This window comes from Chanodichthys erythropterus, chromosome 9, assembly GCF_024489055.1.
Source record: "Chanodichthys erythropterus isolate Z2021 chromosome 9, ASM2448905v1, whole genome shotgun sequence".
NCBI classification, from domain to species: Eukaryota; Metazoa; Chordata; class Actinopteri; order Cypriniformes; family Xenocyprididae; genus Chanodichthys; species Chanodichthys erythropterus.
The window spans coordinates 36,471,748-36,498,822 of NC_090229.1; the positions used below are offsets into that span (position 1 = coordinate 36,471,748).

Genomic DNA, 27,075 nt, shown 5'->3' on the forward strand with positions numbered 1-27,075 from the left:
ATTGACATTTCCTCTCTCAAGATCCATTAATGTAGGCTACTAAAAACATATTTAAATCATTTCAGGTGAGTACAGTGGTTCAATATTAATATTATAAAGTGACGAGAAAATAACGACTTATTTAGTGATGGCCGATTTCAAAACACTGCTTCAAGCTTCGGAGCTTTATGAATCAGCGTATCAAATCATGATTCGGATCGCACGTCAAACGCGAAAACTGCTGAAATCACGTGACTTCCGCACTCTGAACCGCTGATTCAGCTCGAAGCTTCCTGAAGCAGTGTTTTGAGATCGGCCATCACTATACAAGTCGTTCTTTTGTTTTGTTTTTTTGGCGCACCAAAAATATTCTAGTCACTTTATATTAATATGAACCACTGTGCTCACTAGGGGTTTAATGACTTCATTAACGACTTATTTTCGGGGTAAATTTTACCCGTGGCTGTTTTTCAAATGTACATATAGGTTTCAATAAAACATTCAAGCAACACTTATTGACTTTTACTAAAATTGTGTAATTTACAATCCCTTGGTGTTAAAAATTTTACCAGACCATAAAACGGGGCATATAAGCGCCGCGTAGGTCAAATTTACCCGCTATATAATGCCTGTATTTTCGCGCCCTTATGTTTAAACATTGATTAATCATCGGTTTCATAAATAAAGTCACAATGAGTAAAAGCTGTCGATTTATGGATGCCGAAGAGGCAGAAGCCTAAATGCCATGAGTGACGGAGAGTCTGATGGTGGTGAGATCAGTGACGCGCGTCCTGGGTCGACTCAGCATCTGACGGCATATCTGACAGCGATCCAGAGCCTCCGAGAAAAATTAAACTGACTGTTCTTCAGGACAGGATTGTTACAATAGTTAGGCCTACAGATCAGCATCAATAAACTTTGGATAGAAGATTAACAAGAAGATTAACGAAACTCTTTAAAGATTAACTCTTGGAAGGTGTGGAACGGCATGAGGGTGAGTAATAAATGACATTATTTTCATTTTTGGGTGAACCCTTTAAACTTACACTTCTTTTCACTTCTGCAACAATCTGCTTTAGGTCTGTATTCCAAAGCATTCATGAATTTTTCAGAGATTTTTCTGCACATGTGACAGTTAACAGGTTAAGACAAGAGCACACAAACAGAAAGAAACATACTCGCAGATAAATGCTGTCAAATGTTCTTTTTTTTTCTTCTTTTTTTGGTGTGAAAACATTGACTAAAACACTGCAGATAACAATGGCAACCAGATTACAGTGAACAAACACAAAAAACTTGAAATACAAAAAGAAAGTCACTTGTGTTTTCACTGGCAGCCCATTTCTGTGGTAGTGTTTGCTTAAAATCTCTTAAGACAGTCGATGATTTGTGCACATATAATCTACAATGAACGAGACATCTGTCACTACTACTACTGACGAATGTAAAATTCACTCACACACTCATACACTCGGTGATAAAGTTCTTTGGGCCCAATGCACTGTGCTGTTGTTGCTGGAATGCTGTAAATGCGGTTTCCTCCATCTCAGCCGGTCCTGTGAGCATTTACAGTAAAGACGTTCAATTTTTTGCAGTCCTAAAACCCAGAAGACAATTAGCAGGTTTGAGAGGTTTGAGTTTCAGATGGGTTTTTAGTGGATTTGGAGTAAAATAAGGTCTGTGTTTGGATTTTATTTTGGCACAGTTTGTTCTACAACACAAATTACACATATTGATACCTCAAATGAGAATTGTAAAACTATTGTGTGCTTTAAAAAAGTTTCTACTTAAAGACTACAATGGTTGTTTGCATGTAAACTCACATCTTAGTGGTAGTTGTAGTTCTTATGTATAGCAGCTTGAGTTTATAAAGCACTCAAGTGTTTCCTAATTCAAATTAAACAATCTTAACCACAGACCTTATTTTACTCATAAATCAAAAACCGTTTATCTAAAAACCCCTTATACAGTAAATTCCTCTGAGAATTAGCCTTCTAGATTGGCATACAAACTGACATTGACTGAACAGCTTGGTTAGCCTTCAATGTTAAAGTAAAGGCCTTTTTCACAAAAGATACAAAGCCTTATCCTGAAAATTTCTTCAATCAAGCATCTATGGTTTCCCTTGCGTTTTACTGAGAAAATGTGCCCGCTGAGCTGATCTGTGAGGTTCAGTCTCAGAATAAGGTGAGAGTCACAGTCAGATTAGAGTTATCAGGCTGTTTATGTCTGTAAAAAACTCCAGAGAGAGTCTGCTGTCAGTCTTGCTTCTGAGCACTACACCAGCTCGTCCAGCAGGGTGCCTATGCTCTGGTGCTGCTCCGACGATCCCGCCAGGGGTTTATTACACATGGGGCAGACGCAGCGCACCTCCAGCCACTTCACCACACACCTGCAAACACACACGTTGTGCGTTTAGTCCACCATCACATGTGTTGTGATCTCATTCCTGTATTGATGTACTTCCTATGGACCCTTTTTTTAGTTTTTCATATTTGAATTTTTTAAACGCTTAATGTAAATTTAAAAAACTATACTTTGTATTATCACAGCTAACAGGGAACAATCTCATAACGTTCTGGCAAAGTTCTCTCAAAAGTTAAATTGTAGAATTTTCAAATGTTCTCAAAATGTTGGGAGAAACGTTATTAGAACAACATTCTTGGAACATCTTTTCAACATTTAGAATGACAGCTAACTTAAAATGAATAAGGTTCTGTGTGCTATTTTAAGCCCGGAACACAACAAGCCGACGGTCGGCCATCGAGCAGTTTTTGTTTGTCGGCCAACTAAGTTTTTGGTCCTTGTCAGCTTTTTTTCAGCCGATTTGACATGTTGAATCGGTGTCGGAGCTTGTTGGTCAGTTGGGCCATCTGATCATTCTGATTGGCTGTTCAGCTACTGCCACCTGCTGGTACGAAAAGGCATTTCTTCTACTTGCTACTTGGCCGTCGGGTGTTGAGCGTCAGTTTGGTGTGTCAGGGCAACTTTGGTCCCAGATGCTACCGACATGAGCCAACCCCGCAGTCTGCTTTCATCGTTTCAGGCTTTAAAAGACTATGTTGGAACATGGGAAAGTTTTGTAGCCTGTCCCATAGTTATTGTTCCTAACTTTTCTCTTAAATTTATGTAAAGGTTAGAATTACACCGCATTCCAAATTATTATGCAAGTGACATATCAGTAAGATTTCAGTAGAATAAACATTCAGATTTTAGTTTTTCTCAGAAAATATTTATTTATCGATGTCTTTTTAGATAACTGGTGTCAATCTCAGACAAAATAATTTGCCAGGTCTATGGAAACCCTACTTAGAGGTTGTTCCACATTATTAAGCAAGTCACAGTTCTCATGCAATATGGGGAGGAAGAAAGATCTTTCTGAAGATGAAAAGCATGAAATGGTGCAATGTTGTGCAAAAGGCATGAAAACAACTAATATTGTGTGAAACTGAATGGAGATTATCGAATTATCATAAGATTTGTGAGTGATTTAGAGCACAGCAGAACTCGGTCAGATAAAGGCTTATTGAGGAAAGTTGCTGTCAAAAAATGTAATTGTATTAAAAGGGAAGCTATAAAAAAGCCAGTGTTGAGCAGCAAACGGGTATTTGAAGCTGCTGGTGTCTCTGGAGTCTCAAGAAGCTCTTCATGCAGGCTGGCAGTTGTGCGTAAAGATTAATTTCAGCCAATCCAAACCACAGCTCACAAAGAGAAACATTTACAGTGGGTATAGAAATACATGAAGACTCATTTTTAAATAGTTTTATTCACTGAATAATGCCGTACTACAATAGATGGTCTAAATGGATGGATTTCTGGATGGTTGGTGAATGGCCACCACATTCCAACAAGACTGTGACGTCAGCAAGGAGCTGGCGGTGATGATTTGGGCTGGAATACTGGGAAGTGAAATGGAAGATCCCTTTAGGGTCTCAGGGTGTCAAAATGACTTTTGCAAGATATGTGGAATTCATAACTGGCCATTTTCAGCCATGGTATAAAAAGGAGGATAGTGCATAGTACAATGCACTATTGTACAATGCACTATGCACTATCCCATGCTGCAAAAAAACACCACAGCAATAAAACTGTTTGAAAATGTATTTCTACACCCACTGTAAATGTTTCTCTTTGTGAGGTTTGGTGAGGTGTTGGCTAAAATGCATCTTTACGCACAACTGCCAACTAAAATTGGAATGTTTATTGTACTGAATGATGTCCCTTGCATAATAATTTGGAACGCGGTGTAAACACTTTCAAAACAATTTTCATGAAATTACCACATATTGTCATTAGTATTTGATGAATGTTCTGATAATGTTGGCAGAATTTATCATTCTTTGAAAATTATTCTTTGAATGTCCTTTAAATATTAATGATCACTAACTTTCTGGCTTAAAAATGGCTTAATGTTAGATGCTACACAAAACCCCCTGTGTTTAATAAACACTGCTCAGTTTTCACAGTGCAGTGTTAAAATATAACAGTGTTGGAGTTTATTCGATAATTATGTGATAATTGTCTCTTAGTGATGACACACTGAAAAAAAAAGGAGCAAACATTTGGAACAAGTCACCATTATGGAGATCAATATTCAATGTAGTCGGGCACTTGACCCTTGATTGTTTTGTTAGTTTTTTGCTAGTTTTTCTAATTACTTGCAATTGCAAAAACTAAAACAAACACTGACCACCATAATGGTGACTTCGAACGAAACTTTTTTTCAGAAAACATCAACATCTAAACCTCTGTTAATCTCAATAAGTACTTTTGTACATATATAAAAAATAAAGACAAACTGGACTGTAATAAGGGTAGATATAAAGCTGTGAGATGATTCGTCAGCTTCAGTGATTCTACAGCAGGTGTTCGAAACATGTTTGAAAGAATGTTTCAGGAACATACAAACCTTTAAATTACGTTCTATTAACATTAAGGAAACTGGACATTTTTATGTTCTTAGAATCTTAGAAATCAATATTCCTATAATGTTGAGTTGTTAATAAAAATTAAGTTGAAAGAATGTTTCAGGAACATCATACTAACCTTAAAAAAAAGAGAACTTGACATTTTAATGTTATCATAACCAAAACTGAATGTTAAGAAAACATATGTAGAACAAAAATTGGTTAGCTGGGATATTACCTTGGCAGAAAAATTACACAAAAAATCAAACAAACAAATTACCACTGATGTGGAGTGATGGCAAATTTGACATCTTTCTCTCTTCTGACTGCTGTAATCAATCTCTGGTCAGAAATTGCATACTGCAAAGTAAGTACTACACTGATGAGCCAAAACATCATGTCCAGTCACAAGAGAAGTGAATATCTTTGATCATGTCCTAACAAGGCCACATATTAAGGACTAGGTAGATTAGATAGTAAGCAAACAATCAGTTCTTGTAATCAATGTGTTGGATGCAGGAGAAATGGACAGGAATAAATATCTGAGCAGCTTTGACCAAATAGTTCTGACAAGGAGACTGGGTCAGAGTATTTCTGAAATGGCAAGGCTTTACTTGAAATAGGCCTAGCAACAGAAGGGTCCTCGGTTCATGCTTAAAAAAGAGCCCCGCCCCCCACCGTAATGCCGTGCACACTCCAGGGTCAGAAATTAAGGGGGTCTTGGAGCAAAAATGCCACCAAAACTAATTAAAAAATACCCCCATAACTCAAGATATATGGGGCAAATGTATGTATTATAAAAAATATTTATAAGAAATGCTACAAGAGCAAGAGTGCTGTTTTCCTGAATATCAGCATGTTTGGAAATGTGATTTTATACACTGTTCAATTAAATAAAAAGTCAATATTAGGTGACTTACATTTTAGACATTTTAGATTTTAATGCATCTTTCTCCATCATTGGCCACATTTTTGGGAAACTTGGGAAAATTTTGGGAAAATTGGCAGGGAGCATAAAAATCACAAATATTTCATTAAATTACAAAACGTTTTTTTTTAAAGTATGAGCATTAGCACAGAAAAGTTAGACAATTATTGTGTAGATTGGACAATTTTTAAAATGATGTCACAAATGGTAATATCAAAGTTACTGTATCTTGCATTGCGCCGATTCTATTCCAGCTGTTCTGCTCGTATCCCTTGTGATCTAATTTTCAGAATTTATCTGATTTACAATTATCTGAACCTGATCTGGCAATATCTAAATACACATCAACAGACAAAGGGCCCTGAATACAAAGGGAAACAGAGAATGTTAAAAAGAAACAGACCAGTATAGTTAAACATAAGGTACCTAAAGATCAGCCCATCTCCCATCAGCATCACAGTGCTGCTAACAATAGCAGGATTCTGCTGCTTTATGAACACCAGCTGTTTCACGCCAGCTTATTACTCACCTCCTGTGAAAGGCATGTTGGCACGGCAACACTCCCAGCTCATCTTTCACCTTAAAGTCCTCCAGGCACACGGCACACGTCTGCTGCAGAGGGACATCACACATGCCACAAACAAGGAGGAAAAGTGGAAACAAATGGATGGAAATAAAATAATAATTATGGGGTTCCAAAGTAATATATCTATTATTTATAATATTGTGACATTCCCTCATTTTATATATATATGTATTTATATATATGTGACCCTGGACCACAAAACCAGTCATAAGTCACACGGGTATGTTTGTGGCAATATCCAACAATACACTGCATGGGTCAAAATGATTGATTTTTTCTTTTATGCCAAAAATCATTAGGATATTAAGTAAAGATCATGTTCCATGAAGATATTTTGTAAATTTCCTACTGTAAATATATAAAAAATGACTTCATTTGGACAACTTTAAAGGCGATTTTCTTTATATTTAGATTTTTTTGAACCCTCAGATTCCAGATTTTCAAATAGTTGTATCTCGGATCAATAGAAAGCTTATTTATTCAGCTTTCAGATGATGAATAAATCTCAGTTTCAAAAAATTGACCCTTTTGACTGGTTTTGTGGTCCAGGGTCTCACTCACACACACACACACACACACACACACACACATACATACACACACATGTGTGTTAAAATATCTTCTCGTCATGTTCTTGTGAACCCAATATCGTGTATCATCTTGTGAGCTAAATGTCTCGTTACACCCTTAATAATTATTACAATTTAAAAGAACTGTTCTACTTTAATATATTCATAACATGTGACCGTGGAGGCATTTATAAAGTTACATGACATTTCTAATTCAAATAAATGCAGTTCTTTTGAACTTTCTATTCATCAGAGAATCCTGAAAAACATGTATTAGCAATAATAATTGATTAAACTGAGCAGCAAATTAGAATGATTTCTGATGGATCATGTGACACTGAAGACTAGAGTAATTGCTATAAATAAACAGCCTTGGTGAGCATAAGAGACTGCTTTCAAAAGCATAAAAAACTGGTGTAATGAAATTACACTTATGAAGCAAATAGTTGCAGTGTCAGTGTCCCTATCAGATTTTTACAATTATTTGATACAGACTGCACTCACTCACAAGAGCAATTTCCTGTTGATTAAGGGTCAGATTTCCCATACAACAATCCCATAAAAGCGCTGATGGGAGTGGAAAGTTCTGTGGGTGAATCTACCGATGATGTGAAAATTAAAGAACACAGATGCAGCATTATGACAAATGTAATCTACCAGTTAACTGATTACACAACCCTTAGTAAATCACCATGCATGATTTGTTTACAGTAAATACTGTCCTCCCATACATTTTTCATCTAACAGGGAAACTCCTACAAATGCACAAGGTCAGCTGCAAAAACCACGCCTTTTCATCATTCATTTTTTACTGTGTGTCTTTAGCAAATCCTGACAGTAGCTTTTTAAAGCCGAGAGAGGGTTTGTGCTGGTGCAAGCGGTTATTAAATCTGGCTGGCATAAGTAGAAAAAAATATATTTTCTATAGAAATGTCTATAGACGTCTATTAAATACATTGTATTAATTTCCATGACTGCTCCTATGAATCCCTGATATTTCCAGGTTTTCAATTACTTTGGAAATCCTGGTGTTCTAGGCAAGGCAGTTTCTTACCCCATGAAGATTCAGCTTCTTCGGGTCTCCTTTTAATATAACCTGCAATCGACACAAATGCTGACAGTTAGTACAATTAGCCTTGACTAACATGATAAAGATGTCATGAATAAGCTCTTTAAAGCACTTCTGCTTACTCTCTCTTACCTCTCTGTATCCAAAGCGCTCACTCTGGGCTTGATGTCTCAATTTACTATTAATGACAGAGGAAAGATAAAGCATACAATTATTGAAAAATGACAAGAAATATAATTCACACAATTTAAAATTTCAGCCTTGTTTTTTGTTTTTACAAATAAAATTGAAAATGAGTACTTATACTTTCACTGGAGTAATATTTTATTAGGGTATCTGTTCTTTTACTCACGTACTTGATTTGTGTGGCAATGTGATTTTAAAACCTTTTCATGAGCAATGGTGTACAATACTGAATTTGAGTGTTGAAGTTAAGGTTAGCAGGTTTGCTATATGTGCAAAGTTTTGAAAAATGAGTATTTCTTTTGGAAATGACATTATTTGATATTTGAGTAATTGGATTGATTTTAAGCAATTGAGAATAATCAGATGGTCTGATGTGAATTCTGGTCTTCACATTCACATTAGGAGAGGGATTCAGGATGAAATGAAAGGGAAAGAACTTTTTCTTTTGAGTTCACAGCACTGACATATTTCAAGTAAACTGAACTGTTTCATTGTTTTGAGTTGTATGAACTCATTTCTTTTCATTTAGACTAACTTAAGTTCAAATGAAACTGGGCTGGGATGCTTTGCCCATGGCACTCGAAAGGGAGAGTAAATGCTAAAATTAAGTGTTACATAATGTTTTTTGTGCAAGATTAATGGTAAGCGAGATAGTGATTAATGTTTTGTTATGCTAATTTAGAAGAGATTTAGCATCATGGTGACAAGTGGCTCATGCAGCTTGGTTTGAGAGCAGGTAGGGTGGCCATTTCCATAACACCAAAAAGGAGGACACTTTGCGGCATTTAGTGAGGCAAGAATAATTTCATATATTTCATGATGTATTTGCAACTACAATGTACTCGTAATATGGTTTTGTCCATTTTATCGATGGTATCATGATACAGTGATTCTGAAAAAGCCTACTCTATTCATTGCCGGACAATTTGATGTAGACCTATGTGTAACAGAAGAGGCAAAAAGTGTTTGCTCACAGTATTTGTATTTATTCAAGACATAGTGATGTCTGTTTCAAAAAAGTCTTGCAAAGTGCACAGTGCCAGAAAACATAACATTTCTGGACTTCTGGAAATAACAGAAATACATCAACAAACAATGAATGAATTTACAAATATAATTTGTGCTATTTTGTCCATTTCGGATTAAACAAGGTCTGACGTTTTGGTATGTTAACATGATGATATGATGTAGCCAGCACGTGGAGGCTTGTTTACGTTTTTAACCAATGATATATCAGATATTTATTTGACACCGCTTTCAGCCAATCGTTTGTTTGACCAGAGATCTTACTGCATTTGCTCCTAATAAAGATTCTTTGGTTTTTTTAGGCTGATTCAGCGCAACTCCAAAAACGAGGACAAATGAGTGTCCGGCTTGAGGCTGCGCAGGACACCGGACAGGGGGCTTAAAATCCGGACTCTCCGGCCAAAATCCGGATGTATGGCTACCCTAAGAGCAGGTAAGTTACATGTTTTAAGTTGCTGTACTCATTCAGTAAGTGCTATACCATGCTATTGTTAACATGTTAGCAAATTAGCATTTTCTGAGCTAGTTTGTTATTGCTAGCAAAATATTTACATTGAGATAAACTGATAACTGTAAGTTAAATGTACGAATTAGTGTACTCAGATATTTCAAGTTAAGAACAATAAAAATGTATGAACACACACACACACAAAAAAACTTAAACTTTGAGTTTCTTAAAGGTGCAGTAGAATGTCTTTTTAAAAGATGTAATATAAGTCTACAGTAAGTTGTCCTCTGAATGTGTCTGTGAAGTTTCAGCTCAAAATACCCCAGATTTTTTTTATTAATTTTTTTTACTGCCTATTTTGGGGCATCATTAAATATGCGCCGATTCAGGATGCGGCCCCTTTAAATTCTCGCACTCCCCGCCCCCGAGCTTGCAACTGCCTTAAACAGCTTAAACAAAGTTCACACAGCTAATATAACCCTCAAAATGGATCTTTACAAAGTGTTCGTCATGCAGCATGTCTAATCGCGTAAGTATGGTATTTATTTGGATGTTTACTTTTGATTCTGAATGAGTTTGATGGTGCTCCGTGGCTAACGGCTAATGCTACACTGTTGGAGAGATTTATAAAGAATGAAGTTGTGTTTATGAATTATACAGATTTCAAGTGTTTAAAAAATGAAAATAACGTCTTGTCTCCGTGAATACAGTAAGAAACAATGGTAATTTTAACCACATTTAACAGTACATTAGCAACATGCTAACAAAACATTGAGAAAGACAATTTCATATACAAAAATATCACTAAAAATATCATGATATCATGGATCATGTCAGTTATTATCGCTCCATCTGCCATTTTTCGCTGTTGCTCTTGCTTGTTTACCTAGTCTGATGATTCAGCTGTGCACAGATGCAGACGTTAATACTGGCTGCCCTTGTCTAATGCCTCAATCATGGGCTGGCATATGCTAATATTGGGGGCGTACATATTAATGATCCCGACTGTTACGTAACAGTCAGTGTTATGTTGAGATTCGCCTGTTCTTCAGAGGTCTTTTAAACAAATGAGATTTACATAAGAAGGAGGAAACAATGGAGTTTGAGACTCACATGTCATTTCCATGTACTGAACTCTTGTTATTCAACTATGCCGAGGTCAATTCAATTTTTAATTCTAGGGCACCTTTAAAAAAATCTCATTCAACTTTTTTTGAGTTCTGACAAGTTATTAGGGTTTGCAGTGAAGTAAATAACTCATTAAATAAATATTTTGTTAATTGTATCAAAATGTATGAATTAGCTAACTCAGTACTTCAAGTTAGGAGCAATCAACATGCATGAGTACAACAAACTCAAAACTTGATAGTTCTGCTTACTTAAAATTGGGAACATCAAACTTTTTGAGTTAAATTTTTTGAGTTAGCCCTACTTATTCAGGTTACAGTGTAACATGGACAAAGCAACATGAATCATGGCATGAGTCATTTTCAGAGCCAGGATTAAACCTGAGTTCAGTTTCACTGGTGAATCACTGATTTGCACGGCAGCAGAATCGGACGCTGTGTGCTGCTCACGACACAAGCTCTTCAGCGTCTGCAATCCTTATTAAGTGCTTTCATTTGCATTTGACATGATTTACATGTTGTCCAATATTCAACAGAGAAATCATTTAAAATAATAACAAATGATAGAAGTCTTCTATCTGTGCTTTGCCATATATACACTTCATTTTACAGTTGTTTACAACAAAAGAAATAGATCATAGACAGAAAAGGATAGGATAGATAAGGAAAGAAAAAGGAAAACAAACTAAAAGGATAGCACGGGATAGATATAAGGAAAAAAGAAATGAATAGGATAAGATTGGTTTCTTTTTTCTTTTCTATCTATCTCATGAGAAAGGAAAGGAAAAGAAGGATAACATAGGAAAGGAAAGGATATGATAGATGTGGAAAGAAAAAACGAAAATAAACAAAGGTTAGCACAGGATAGATAAACAGAAGAGGAAAACAAAAGGAAACAAAAATGAAATAGGATAGGATAAGAATAGGATAAGATAGGATAGATAAGGAAAGAGGAAACCAAAGAAAAAGGAAAGGAACAAAAAGGAAAGGAAAGGAAAGGAAAGGAAAGGAAAGGAAAGGAAAGGAAAGGAAAGGAAAGAAACATAGAATAGGATAGGACAGGACAGGACAGATGAGAAAAGAAAAATAAACTAAAAGGATAGCACAGGATAGATATAAGGAAACAAAATGAAATGAATACAATAAGATAGTATAGATAAAGAAAGAAAGAAAGAAATAGGAAACCTAAGAGAAAGGAACAGAACAAAATGGAAAGGAAAGGAAAGGAACAAAAATGATAACAGGAAAGGTAAGGAACAAAAAGGATAATACGAAAGGAAAGGAAAGGAAAGGAAAGGAAAGGAAAGGAAAGGAAAGGAAAGGAAAGGAAAGGAAAGGAAAGGAAAGGAAAGGAAAGGAACATAGAATGGGATATTACAGGACAGGGCAGAAAAAGAAAAGAAAAGTATAGGATAGATGGGGAAAGAAAAAATAAAATAAACTAAAAGGATAGCACAGGATAGATATAAGTAAACAAAAATGAAATGGATAAGCTAAGATAGGATAGATAAGGAAAGCAAAAGGAAAGTAAGAAAAAGGATAAAAGGGATAACAGGAAAGGAAAGGAAAGGAAAGGAAAGGAAAGGAAAGGAAAGGAAAGGAAAGGAAAGGAAAGGAAAGGAAAGGAAAGGAACTAGAAAGATAGCACAGGGTAGATATAAGCTAACAAAAAAGAAATGAACAGGATAAGATAGGACAGATAAGGAAAGAAAAAAGAAACCAAAGAGAAAGGAACGATAAAAAAAAGATAACATAAGAAAGGAAAGGAAAGGAAAGGAAAGGAAAGGAAAGGAAAGGAAAGGAAAGGAAAGGAAAGGAAAGGAAAGGAACGGACTACAATACCATAACATATAACTGGACAGTAAAGAAAAGAAACAAAACAGGACAGACTTGTAAAAAGTGTTGACATGTTGAAACAGGCATATTTCGATTCAGATATTTGAAGCGGTTGCATTGACCTGTAATACAATCGTTCCATTATTAACACCAATCAAATGTGTCGGTGACATGAGCCGCCCGACTGACGCCTGCATGTGTGCTGTGAGTACAGCAATTTCCTGTTGACTTTCACCACCTTCCTGACAACACTATTGTTCTATCAATGATCTCATAAGATATATATATGCCTGTACACCTGTATGTTTATGTGTGTGCATGAGATCAGATTTACCTTATAAAATAGCAGCAGAATATGAGGCTGAGTACGAAGACAAAGATGCCTGTGCCGAAGATAACCATATAGATATTGAGAGGCAGGTCCTGGAAGGTGACGGATGGCATAGTGCAGGTCTTATTGGAGTAGATCAGTCCCAAACCGCAGAAGCACCCTGTACACGCAAGTATGGTTGATTCAGAGCGCACAGTCAGGTGAAATCTGATCAGTATAACATCATTCAAAACATATCATTCAAACAGAACACAAATATAGCCCTCTCCTCGTCTGACTACAGGTTTAAAGGGGTCATGAACTGAGAAATCAAATTTTCCTTGAGCTTTTGATGTATAAGAGGTCATCGTACTATAAGAATATCCTGTAAGTTTCAGAACTGAAAACTTCCTTGTTAGTCCAAAAACAGCTTTTAATGTTACCAATCCCAGCGAACAACTTGTCCTGGAATGTGTATGTAATAGAGAGGTTAGGAGAAAATGAAAATCAACACCTCCTTCACCATTGTAACTTTGGCTCTGCCCACTGGCATTAGAGATGAGGGAGAGAGAAGAGCACAGGATCACTCGCTGGACTAATATTAACAAAGGATCCTAATGCAGGAATATGGTTATTTATTTTCAGCAATGTGAATGTCTCAGTTGAGCTTTATTTATTTGTATTCGGTGTTTCACTGTGGATTCTTTGGTAAATCAATTCGATTTCAGTACAGGCTTTTCAAACTGACTTTTACGATATGGACTCGACAGTAATGCAACAACATGTCAGTAGCGGTGTTCATTCTAATGCCTGATCTGATATGTAATGATTCATGTACAGTCACATGTTCTTTGTCTATGTGTCAGTAAATCAAACCAGTGACTAAACGGACAACTTCACATTGTTTCTCTTAGTAGGATGAAAATAACCTGTTATTTAAACAGTGATTCAATTATATATAGAAAGCGACCAAAGAACGCTCCCTTTACAATCTCTGGAGCTGTCAATCAAACAGCGCAAGGTTATCAGTGACTGAGTTCTGGACTCGCGCCAAAACTCCCGTTTTATTCAACAAATCTCTTAGTTACATCGAGTTTGCACTGTTAGTTATGATGAAAGCATTCTTAAGTGTGCAGAAATTGAGTTGCAATGACGAGATCACTGCTTTCATGCACTCAACAACATGTCTGTGATCGGCTACATGTATCTGCAACCTTTCATGCCACAGTCTAAATATAATACCACAGATCTAAATGTAATGCTTTTCACGATTAGTTAACCTTGACAGCTGTAATAGTAAAAATGTGCTAAAAGTTTTCAAAAGAGTAATGCTGCGTTCACGCCACCTCATATTTACAGAAATTTTGAGATGACAACACGTGATGTTATATTCAGAGCTATTCACGGAATTATGCATTTCCATGACACCACTATCAATGCCTATGAATCTACAGCGGTCAGGTGGTACAGCGCCATGTGGGAGCTTTCAGAAAACTCCCAGCTTACAAGCTGTAATTACGAGCTCTACAAGGACCTGAAGGCTTTTTTCAAGCTAGAATCTCGTAACTTCAGGAATTTCAAGGCAGCGTGAACGCACCTTAATACTTAGCTATTTCATATGCAAAGATGTCAGCCAATCATAGCAGTGGGTGTTTACACTGAAGTCTCACAGCAGACACGCCCCTTAAAACAGAGGGCTAAAATCAGGGTAAACTGCCTTTAATTTCTAAATTATGACAATCTTTGATGTAAAAAGCATACTAATATTATAAGTGCACCCCAGTAAACATTAGAAAACAATAAAACAATGCAGTTCATGACCCATTCAATGACTAATCTTACAGGGTACCTATTATGCAAAATTCACTTTTGCATGGTGTTTGGCTATAAATGTGTGTTTGCAGTGTGTGTACACAACCACCCTATAATGATAAAAATCCAACCCCCTAATCCCCATAAATCATAAGCAGTGTCTCAGAACAAGCCGTTTCCAGATCCCTGGCAGTGTGATGTCAAATTAGCCACAGGCCCCGCCCACCAATGTTGACAGACACTGAACTTAGAACGGCCCTGAGCGAGTTCACAGTGAGTTTACAAAAAGTTCACAGTCGGCCATCGCTGCACTGATGAGAACGCCTCTCAAGTGTTTTAGGTGTTCTGTAGCTGGATGGATTAATCCACAGAGCTCTCTCCATTTACTCCTGAAATCTGAGCCGCTGAAGACGAGGTGGATTCATGTTGTTTTCGAAGAAAATGCTCCTTCAGCTCTACTGAAATTAATTTATGTCTGCTCGACTCATTTCACACCTGACTGCTTTGTGAACGAATGTCAATACAAATGGACAACACAAAACAGAGGTTGTGCTAAAAAGTTGTTACTCAAGGATAGATCAGTAACTGTTCGTGATCCAGATTACAGCCTCCAGAGTGATACTGGATACGGCAGTAATGAAGGTGAGAGCACTTTATTACAGTTCATCGGAGTTGATTTACAGATATAAAGTTTACCAGTTTATTAAACACCACCCGAAAAGGCATAAGGTCTGTATATATTTGTTTACTGTTAGTTGTAACGAGTATTTCTGTGTACTTCGCTGTGTATGTTGATGATAATGCAAGGGAGAGAGAGAGAGTTTATGGATAATATTTTAATGCACACATGCACTGTGTTTTATTAAGCTCTTACAGTGATTTTCTAGAGTGAAAACAGACGCTTTATATTTTGTGTGAAGTACAATAAACATCCTAAAACACTTCTGTAAAGTTTTGGAGATCATTCGGATGGGGTCTGGTAAACAGGCTTGTACTAATATAGTGGATAAAAACAAGAAGACAATATAAATTATAACTGTAATTAAACTAAACCATGCAGCATATATTTGCAGTTTCTGAGATTATAGTGCGTCCTGACTGACTCCTGACACCGGAGAATCAGCTCTTGAAGCTCCGCCCTCTTAGGCCAGGAGCAGCAGCTCATTTGCATTTAAAGGGCCCACACTGAAATGGCACATTTTTGCTCAACCCAAAAAAGTGGCAATTTTAACATACCATAAAAATTATCTGAAAATGATCTAAAAAATTATTGAGCTAAAACTTTACATACACACTCTGGGGACATCAGAGACTTAATTTACATCTTGTAAAAGGGGGCATAATAGGTCCCCTTTAAAGTGTTTAATAAGACTTGATTCCACCCTTCACTGGCCAAAAACAGTAAACCTTAATGTCTTTCAATGAGTCATATGTCTAGATAGTCCGTAAGAGGTTAACTGACCGCTAACAGTCTGTGCATCATTAGATCTTGTTCCAGCGTTGTGAAAGAGACTATGAGCTTGCAGAATCCAGTGACCCCTTGAACCACCCACCGTGAAAAGGAACTGCGCTTAATAAAAGCCTAAATTCAATCTGTTCATCATATAAAGCGATCAAGTCTGCTCAATTCAGATGGATTAGATTTGCCATCTCTTTATGAACGTTTTGAAGCATCAAAGTGTCAGTTGCATAGCTGTCAATGGAGGAACAGAAAGATTTCATTAAAATATCTTCATTTAAAGACTTCTGTTCATCTTCGGAATGCAAGGTTGCAGGTCTTGCAGGTTTGGAGAGACATGAGAGTGAATAATTAATGACAGAATTTTCATTTTTGAGTGAACTGTCCCTTTAAATAAATAATGGCACTTGGTATTCTTGTTCAAATGAAACAAATAAACAGCAGCTCTTTCATTTCTGCCATCTCTTCACAAGTTGTTTGGACCAATGGAAATCAATAACACTGTCATTTAACATCATTTCTGCCGAAAGTGAGACACGTCTCCCTCAAGTAGAGTCAGGCAGGGAGGAAATCGATATCAAAGCAGTGCCGTAGTCTCAGTCTCTCCACTTCATTCTCACTCCCTGCTGCCAAATCAACCGATAATGTCCTCAAGAACTTGAATCAAGTCTTTTAAATGTATTATTGACAACTGATTTAAAAAGGAGGCTTTTTCTCAGTTCCAGTTCTTCTGTTAAATGTGAACAAAATGCTGGCAGACGATTCCCAGTCAACTGTCTAGTAATTGATTATCAATGTGCTCTTTTCTTTATATATCTTGCTTGTGTAAACATATTATGTTTCTTGGTCTCACACAGTTTATGTTAAACATTTTTTCCAATATTTAGCTTTTTTTTAAATGATTTGATAAGAATTATTTTTATAATAAATGATTTAAGAGTTCAACCCACCCTACTGACAAGCATTTATGGTAAACTAAAATATACTTGTATTTAAATGTACTTAATTGCAACAAATTTCAATGTTTCAATGCAAATTTGTATGCATTTGTTGCAATTTAGTACATTTAAATTACACAAAAGTACTTTGCTTGTGCTTTAGTACGTTAGTCAACACATCAAAATAAGTGTACTTTAAAGCAGGGCAAAAGATTTAAAGATTTGAAAGATTTAAAAACTTTAAGGTAAAACTTTTTTTTATTACAGAGAACATAACATTGTTACAAAGTGCACTTTTTAAAAGTGAATTTAAGTGTGTTAAGAAACATGATGAAAGTGTACTCTCTTTAAGTGTTTATTACATTAATATTATAATAGTAGGTGTTTTTTTTAATATAGATTTGAAGTACACAAGTATACATTCAATACAAGAAAGCACACATACAACAACAAAAAATATAAATAAATAAATAAAAAAACAGGAGGTAAGATGAGGGGGTGTGTGGAAGAGACAAACATAAGTGTAAAAATGCACAAGCAAAACTAGGTCACTAGTTGCTTGCCATTTAACAGGCCCATTTGTTTCAGTAAAAAAACACTAGAGAAAGCCGTCGCACAGGAGCGGCCGCAGGGTGAGGGAGTCTCTCAGCAGCTCAGGGCTGAGTCACCCCTTCTTGGGATTTAAACTGTGCTTTTTTGTGTTGGCAAACCAGATCCTTAAACACACACTCTTTTCAAACCTGCTGACTTTTATTGCAAGGCGCACCGGTGCGTTTCCAAGATGACGGTGTGCAGTGTGAAAGATGGCTGCTTCCCGTCTGATATCAGAAAGCAGCATTTTTCAATGCATCTATATCCATAAATCGATTATTTCTTCATGCCACTTGGTGCAATGCGGCGCCAGACACGACAAGTGTTTTTTACTAGTTTCAGCCGGACGGTTATCATTTTCATGTTCTGCGTTGTTTAAATAGCAAATGCATTTACGCCCATTTGTGCGCCCATGGGCGTGCTGGTCTGAAAACGAGGTGTGTTCAGGTGCATTGTTGGCGTGTTGCTATTTTGACGCAACTGAAAACGACTGCTCCATTGACCAACTGAAACCTAAAGTCAAAATACGCACCTTTAGGCGGGTGCACAACGTGCGTACACTCTGCTTGTTACACACACAGGGACGTGCAGCAGCACACAAACATGACAAATATTAAAAATAAAAGGATTACAATTTAAAAGATTATTTTTTTTGTGCATAAAAATAAAAATGTCACGGTGCACACAAGAACAAGATGGTAGGATCCAGTTGCAGCATTTATTAAAGGGTAATCCAAGGTCAAAATCCAGAGAACAGGCAAGGGTCAAAATCCATGAAACAGTCCACAAAAAACAGAAAGCCAGAGGTAACAAAAAGTGCTCGTAACAATACAACAAACCACCACTGAGGACAGAAACAACTGAGATTAAATAGACAGACTCTAATGAACAAACACAAAACAGCTGAGTGCAATGATGAATAGTGATAAGTCCAGGGAGTGTGTATGGAAATGTAGTCCATGAAATGGGTGAACAGAGTCCAGGTTGGAGTGCCCTCTAGTGGCTGAAAGGGCACTCACACTGGTGATCATGACATTACCCCCCCTCAAAGGAGCGGCTACCAGACGCTCCACCAGACAAAACACAAACACACAAAAAACTCAGGAGGGAGGTGGACAGGAGGAGGATCAGGGGGAGGGATGGTGGGCCAGATCCAGGGTGCCCAACTGATAGCCAGGGCGGTGCTGGAGGAACTGACCAGGCTGGTTCCAGTTGTTCTGGAGTCCTGGCTGAGTGCCAGGGTGGCGCTGGAGGAACTGACCAGGCTGGTTCCAGCGGGTCTGGAGTCCTGGCTGAGTGCCAGGGTGGCGCTGGAGGAACTGACCAGGCTGGTTCCAGAGGGTCTGGAATCCTGGCTGATTGCCAGGGTGGCGCCGGAGGAACTGACCAGGCTGGTTCCAGCGGGTCTGGAATCCTGGCTGATTGCCAGGGTGGTGCCGGAGGAACTGACCAGGCTGGTTCCAACGGTTCAGACGGCCCGGGCAGTGGCGGCAGGGCAGAAAGCCTGGGCGGCGGCGGCAGGGCAGAAGGCTTGGATGATGGCGGCAGGACAGAAGATCTGGGCGGTGGCGGCAGGGCAGAAGGCTTGGACGGCGACAGGGCAGTAGGCCAAGGGTGCTTCATGGCCATATCAGGGAGAGCGGGCAGCTCGGTGACGACCTCCGTGGCCGTATCAGGGCGAGCGGGCAGCTCGGTGGTGGCCTCCATGGCCGTATCAGGGGGCTGGGGCTGCTCTGGGACGGCCGTGGGCTCGGGCTGCTCTGGGAAGGCAGCGGGCTCGGGTTGCCCTGAGTCCATCGCAGGACTGACAGGGAAAGCATGCGGGGCTGGAGTGGACTCACTGGCTGGAGCGGACTCACTGGCTGGAGCGGACTCACTGGCTGGAGCGGACTCACTGGCTGGAGCGGACTCACTGGCTGGAGCGGACTCACTGACTGGAGCAGGCTCTGGAGTGGACTCACTGGCTGGAGCGGACTCACTGGCTGGAGCGGGCTCTGGAGTGGACTCACTGGCTGGAGTGGACTCACTGACTGGAGCGGGCTCTGGAGCGGACTCACTGACTGGAGCGGGCTCTGGAGCGGACTCACTGACTGGAGCGGGCTCTGGAGCGGACTCACTGACTGGAGCGGGCTCTGGAGCGGACTCACTGACTGGAGCGGGCTCTGGAGCGGACTCACTGACTGGAGCGGGCTCTGGAGCGGACTCACTGGCTGGAGCGGGCTCTGGAGTGGACTCACTGGCTGGAGCGGACTCACTGGCTGGAGCGGGCTCTGGAGCGGACTCACTGGCTGGAGCGGACTCACTGACTGGAGTGGGCTCTGGAGCGGACTCACTGGCTGGAGCGGACTCACTGGCTGGAGCGGACTCACTGACTGGAGCGGGCTCTGGAGCGGACTCACTGGCTGGAGCGGACTCACTGACTGGAGCGGGCTCTGGAGCGGACTCACTGGCTGGAGCGGACTCACTGGCTGGAGCGGACTCACTGACTGGAGCGGGCTCTGGAGCGGACTCACTGGCTGGAGCGGACTCACTGGCTGGAGCGGACTCACTGGCTGGAGCGGACTCACTGGCTGGAGCGGGCTCTGGAGTGGACTCGCTGGCTGGAGCGGGCTCGGGCTGTTCTGAGTGCATCCTCCAGGCACGCAAGACCGCCAGAACATAAAAAGTGAAGACAGTCCTCTTGGCCATCATAGGACTAACAGGGAGAGCATGCGGGACTGGAGTGGACTCACTGGCTAGAGCGAACTCTGGAGTGGACTCACTGGATGGAGTGGACTCCCTGACTGGAGTGGGCTCTGGAATGGACTTACTGCCTGGAGCGGGCTCACAGGCTGGAGCGGACTCCGGGAAGGCCCCCAGGCCTTGAAGGATGACTGAAGCCTTCCTCCTCCTCTTCCTCCTTTTACGTGAGTGAGGCACTGAACCTGTGCCCACCTCCTCTGTAGACTCTGGAGCGAATTCACAGGCTGGAGCGGGCTCTGGAGCAGACTCACTGGCTGGAGCGGACTCACTGGCTGGAGCGGACCTTGGAGTGGACACACTGGCTGGAGCGGGCTCTGGAGTGGACTCACTGGCTGGAGCGGGCTCTGGAGTGGACTCACTGGCTGGAGCGGGCTCTGGAGTGGGCTCTGGAGTGGACTCACTGGCTGGAGCGGGCTCACTGGCTGGAGCGGACTCACTGGCTGGAGCGGACTCACTGGCTGGAGCGGACTCTGGAGTGGACTCACTGGCTGGAGCAGACTCACTGGCTGGAGCGGATCTTGGAGTGGACACACAGGGTGGAGAGAGTTCTGGAGCAGACACACGGGCTGGAGCGGGAACAGGAGGTCTCCGAATTGGCTTATTCTTACGTAGGTATAGGTAATTGGCAAAGTTCCAAAAATTCAACCTCCCCACCAGCTCCATCTCCCACTGCGGTAGAGGGTCGTTCAGACAGCCGTTGCAAGTCTCCTTGAGGACCGCATCAGGGAGGCTAAACTTCTCTGCCCGTGACCAGAACCTCTGGATAAATGGCCGTATCCTCATACCCTTCTGCCGCAGCGCCGCCAAATCCTGGGGACTGCCCCAAGCACCCTGTGCCTTGGCCGGGGACCAGACTCCCTCGCTGCTGGATCCTTGCATTGTGGTGGTTTGTTCTGTCACGGTGCACACAAGAACAAGATGGTAGGATCCAGTTGCAGCATTTATTAAAGGGTAATCCAAGGTCAAAATCCAGAGAACAGGCAAGGGTCAAAATCCATGAAACAGTCCACAAAAAACAGAAAGCCAGAGGTAACAAAAAGTGCTCGTAACAATACAACAAACCACCACTGAGGACAGAAACAACTGAGATTAAATAGACAGACTCTAATGAACAAACACAAAACAGCTGAGTGCAATGATGAATAGTGATAAGTCCAGGGAGTGTGTATGGAAATGTAGTCCATGAAATGGGTGAACAGAGTCCAGGATGGAGTGCCCTCTAGTGGCTGAAAGGGCACTCACACTGGTGATCATGACAAAAAATGCTTTAGTGGAATTTGGCTTTTCCCGTAGATGATCTGCTCACACATTTTAACCTCGCGCACGAGCAGATTTGTTTCCTCGCTAGAGAAGCGTTCAGTTTTTCAGCTTGCAAATTCCACCATGTAAATAGCAAATCCGCCATTGCGCGAGTGCAACAGGCTTTTAAAGGGAATGGGAGATGAGACTCTGATTGGTTTATTGCACGTTACGCCCAAAACACACCCATTACTCATTAAGAGAATAGGTACAACCCGACCATTTTTCCCATTGTTAAACGAGCAAAAGTGGATTCGGACACGCCCTAAGTGCACCTGTGCCATGCGCTTTATACCATGTGCTTAGATCATTAAAATAGGGTCATTTAACTCTTTCCCCACCATTGACAGAATTTTCCGGCTTTCTGTGTTTTCACTGTTATACAGAATCACTGGATCAAAACACAGGCAAAGAAGATGCAGAAACAAGCAACATCATATGTAACAATGCGATCATTAACATGAATCAAAACTGAATGAAATGTCGACCCAGAATGAGCTACAGGACTGTGTGAGCATTAGGGCTGTTATTGGACTCAATCTACTGCATATGTGTTTTGATCATCACACTGAATCCGATCCAGACGTAGTATTTGACAAAAATGCGATTTTCTCAGCTTTTTGCTCAAAATGTTGCTTTTTTATGAAACTTACCCACCAAGTGTTAATAAAAAAAGAATGCACAAAGCTAGAATAAAATGTTTTTTAGTTGTTGTTGTTTTAAAGCAGAGGGTCTGTTCTTTCTTTGGATATATTGCATGTTCAGATATTCATACAACAAAATATTTTGGGCGTCATGAAATTTTAATGAAAATTATTAAAAACGCTAGTGGTGGCTGGCAACTTTAAAAAAAAATGCTGATGGGGAAAGAGTTAAATTAGCTTTAATGTAATTACACCCTTGCTTCATTTAGTATACATGGGTTCATGAATATGTAAATTAGTCCCCGCCCCCCACTCAATCACACAAGCTCAGAATACCTGATCCACTCGGTCAACTGTAAATGCTACATGTGAATTTGAACATCATAGAAAATCGGTGAAGAAAAGCCCCGCCCCCACAATGTGTTTGTGACGTAGGAAAAAAAAAAAAAAATGTTTTTGGTTCACTGCAGTTTTAAGGAGAAAATACTCAGACTTATGAATTTGCACATGGTTGGTCTTAAAGCACAATAATATCACTACATAGACACATAAACAACATTAAAAACTTGATTTTCACCACAGGGGGACTTTAACAAAAAAGCAGACTGAAAATGAAAAAGGGCATTTCAGCTCTTTCAAAGCTTTTTCATTGAGTTTTACATGAAATATTAACAACCCCACAAGATTACAGTGCTCTCATCTGTGAAGCGCTTTCAAGACAAATATGGAATGACCTATAAATATGAAACAAGGGTGTAATTGAAATATTTTCAGCAGCCCTCAATGAATCTCAAGAATCTAGGCAGAATGAGAAGTAGATCTGTATTATATCTAAAAGAACGAATGCCACACCCCCTGTATTGGAAAAATATCAATAATCTTTTCAAATATCTATTCTATCAGCCTGATTGTTCCTTAAAGGATTAGTTCACTTTCAAATGAAAATTAGCCCAAGCTTTACTCACCCTAAAGTCATCCTATAGGTAGGGCTGGGTATCGTTCAAAAATTTTCGATACCGAGACGATACCGATACCTTGACTTCGATACCGATACCTAAACGATACCTTTTTCGATACCAATTTTATAAAATCTGTTTAAACAAGATTACATAACCTCAAAAAAAAAAATTTGGTTTTATATTTTAATTTTGTTTACTTTTTTCAGACTCAAAGACTCATCTCCTGAGCCACTGCGGGGAATAAAAAAGCACAAATTAACTAAATTTACCCAACACAATAAATCAGTGCAAATAGTTTTAATAAAGTTTAGTTTTCAATGCAAAAATTCAGTATGTGAGGCTCTTTTTAAATCACTCAGCAATTGTTCTTCTTCAAAAAATTAATTATTATTAACAAGATCAAAGCGGAAGTAAGAGTGACGCAAGTTCGTTGAAATAAGAGTTCTGTTGTCTTTATTAAAATCAACACATTAATGATTCATCTCTCATCCACCCGCAATTAATTTGAATGTTATTTTTTTATTACTTGGCCCGACCCGCAGATTATCCGCAGTATCAGGAGGACGCTGATACCCCTTTTTCAGCAGAATTGTTCGCGTTCTGGAGCCAGAGGCAGAGCCTGTGCTCGTGCAGGCGAACGAGTCTGTCACGAACCGGTCGCGTGTTTCCATAGACTTGAGGGACGAACGCTGATGTAAAGCTGCTGTGTGTTGTACCTGTCCATAACTAGTCTAAAAAACATTGCGCGTTCCGCTGTTTCTGCAGGCAGTGCGACACTTTTGTTTTCTGTTAACAGTATTATCTGTAGTGAACCGGCTGCTCACATAAACAGCCGTTTCTCACCCGTCCATTCGGAGATAAACTGAAAACGAAACCGTTGATTCACTCGCCCTCTCGCACATAGGGTCTCTCTCGCGCGTATAGTTTTATATATTTAGATATAAATAATAATGTAGCGCAACGTTACTTGCTCCTCAACGAGACAGCGAAAGCATTTCTCCGCCCCTCTACTCGGCTCCATTCTGAAGTACCGAAATTTGGTACCGAATGACAAGACACTTTTCGATACTCGGTAGTATCGAGGCAGTTCGATCGGTACCTAAAAAGTATCGAGTTCGGTACCCAGCCCTACCTATAGGTGTATATGGCTTTCTTCTTCCTGATGAACACAATCGGAGAAATATTAATAAATATCCTGACGCATCCGAGCTTTATAATGGCAGTGAACAGGGGTCACCAGGATGAGCTGAAGAAAGTGTCTCCATCCACATCCATCCATCAGAAACATACTCCACACAGCTCCGGGGGTTAATAAAGGCCTTCTGAAGTGAAGCCATGTGTTTGTGTAAAAAAAATATCTATATTTAACAAGTTATGAAGTAAATATCTAGCTATAAAGTGTCAGGATATTTATTTATAGAACTCAGATTGTGTTCATCAGAAAGAAGAAAGTCCTATACACCTATAGGATGGATTGAGGGTGAGTAAAGCTTGGGCTAATTTTCATTTGAAAGTGAACTAATCATGTCGAAATCTTACAGTAGCATGAAGCAGAGCAGGAGCGAGTGTTGTGGAGCTGAACGAGGAGCTGGAGCGATTGATCAACACACGCCTCACGAGCAGCGGGACTTTTATTATGACACAGTCGCCGGCGCCACTGCCGCTTTTCCGGTCATGAGTATGAGGAAACGCAGCTCTGTTTATCATATTAGATACATTTGAGTGTGTCGAAAATGATGTTATAACGTTACTCTGTGCGTTCGCTCGGCGGCTGCTGTGAGACACTGTTACACACTGCAGTAAGATAGATCGATTTTACAATATCATATTAAATGCTGGATGATTGTGTTGATAAATGACATGGAATTAATTTTAAAATGTATCGTATGATGGAGAAAATGCTGTATTACTGTTACTAAAAATAAAGCTGCATCTGATTATGCTATGTTAGCTACTTCACAAAATAGTGTTTTTCTCTGAGGCATGGTAAAGCATGGTACTTGCAAAAAAAAATCAAGAAAACTAGATTTAAACAATAAGACTAAACGTGTTGAGCTATATAACAATAATTTGTTTTCTGTCTATAAATATATCAAAACAGTTGTTCTCTTGTCTATTAAAACATGTAAATATTAAAGCCTTTGGTGTTTCCATGGTTTCTACAAAATTAAACCAGAAACCGAGGGTAACGCGGGTATAACGCAACTGACAGGCGACTCCTCACACGTCCCGGAGCCTTGGGTAAAATTGCAATTTTCTCACGATTTACAAATAGTTGCAAACATTTAGAATATTGTAAGTACTCAAGCGAACAAAATATATAACACTGGCCTAGTGGTTTTTGGATATTTACTGCAAAAATATTACATATTGCACCTTTAAGTTATTAAAAATACAAATGCATATAAAAAATGCTTAAAATACCCGTACAATAAACGTTTTCAATTTATTAATTAATATTTAATATTTATTTATTAATATATTAATATTATTTTACATTATTAATTGATTTAGGCCTAATTTATTTATTTTAAATATTATATATGAATCACAATTAATTTTGTCCACTAAATCAAAGTCAGCGTGATGTAACTAACAAGCAGGAAGCCATGTAATATGACAAGAAAACTAAAAGTTAAAAACTATTTTGTCCTAAAAAATCCTATATTTTGACTTTTTAGTGAAAAGACACTCTTTGTTCGGGTCAAATGGACTAACCACCCCAAGAAATCTTCATATATAGGCTATTATTAGATATTAGATGTGTCTCAAAGATGATACTTGTAAAAACATACCTGAAAATACGTTTGATAAAGTGTATTTAGTGTACAAACAAAGTATTTTAGTATTTGATGGTTACACCACTTGACACTTCTCCTCAGTAAATGTAACTTTTTTTGTAGAAAATGTATGGAATAAACATTTTTTTAAAAAGTATGAAACCTATGTGGATAGAAATATTACATTTCTAAGACCTGGCAGGTGCGTTTGAAATATCTTGTAAAAGATTTCTCCTCCTCCTCCTCATCATCTCAGACATCCTTTGTCATTGACCCATATAGCAGAATCTTATTGTTTGTGTAGCCTAAATCCAGTCTACCCTCAACCTTCTCCCATCTTTTAATATAGTAGCCTGTAAAATCCCACAATATTCCAGGAAGGATAAAGGTGATCTTACCGTTGCACCACTGGAAAGGGTGCATCAATCCACCCGTGTGATTCCTTTATATATGAACGGATGTGTGTTTATAAACAGAGAGATGATGCCCTCTGTCTGTCTGTCGCTCTGTCAGGCCATTCAGCACATCTGGATTCATCTGACTAAACACAGCCTTCACGCGTCTTCATGGCGATCCGAGTCAGTAAACACATTCACATTCACGACATTCGAGTCGCTCGCTCGCGTTTAGGTCTCGCGCATCAGAAAGCGTGCTTCGTTGTTCATCTGATCGCGTGTCGTGGCTGATGTTGGCATCCATTGAGACCTAAACAAGAGCGAATTAAAGTCCCTCCCTATTGGGAGTGATGGGCACCAAATCGAGCCAATCTTCTTCAGCACACATCTCCACTGTCATCTGTGACTCACTTATGAAGACATAAACAAGTCGTTTTGGAACATTCTGACACGTTGAAATGAAATGCATTTATAAAAATTCAATA

At 39.4% G+C, this 27,075-nt stretch overlaps 1 protein-coding gene across 3 annotated transcripts; it reads right to left on the reverse strand.

The window, feature by feature from the left end:
• Window positions 1–397: 397 nt before the first annotated feature.
• On the reverse strand, window positions 398–26,919 carry rnf122 (ring finger protein 122). 3 transcript variants are annotated; one of them, XM_067394080.1, is made up of 7 exons: window positions 26,594–26,919; window positions 12,996–13,152; window positions 8,171–8,216; window positions 8,024–8,065; window positions 7,478–7,567; window positions 6,344–6,426; window positions 398–2,371 (listed from the first exon to the last, which is right to left on the reverse strand). In XM_067394080.1, the coding sequence occupies exons 1-7, from the start codon at window positions 26,616–26,618 to the stop codon at window positions 2,257–2,259; spliced, it is 558 nt and encodes a 185-aa protein (XP_067250181.1). In that variant the 5' UTR covers window positions 26,619–26,919; the 3' UTR covers window positions 398–2,256. The 3 variants fall into 3 exon arrangements, with proteins under 3 accessions (XP_067250181.1, XP_067250183.1, XP_067250182.1); XM_067394082.1 differs by lacking the exon at window positions 7,478–7,567 and having other exon boundaries at window positions 6,344–6,423; XM_067394081.1 differs by lacking the exon at window positions 7,478–7,567.
• Window positions 26,920–27,075: the final 156 nt, after the last annotated feature.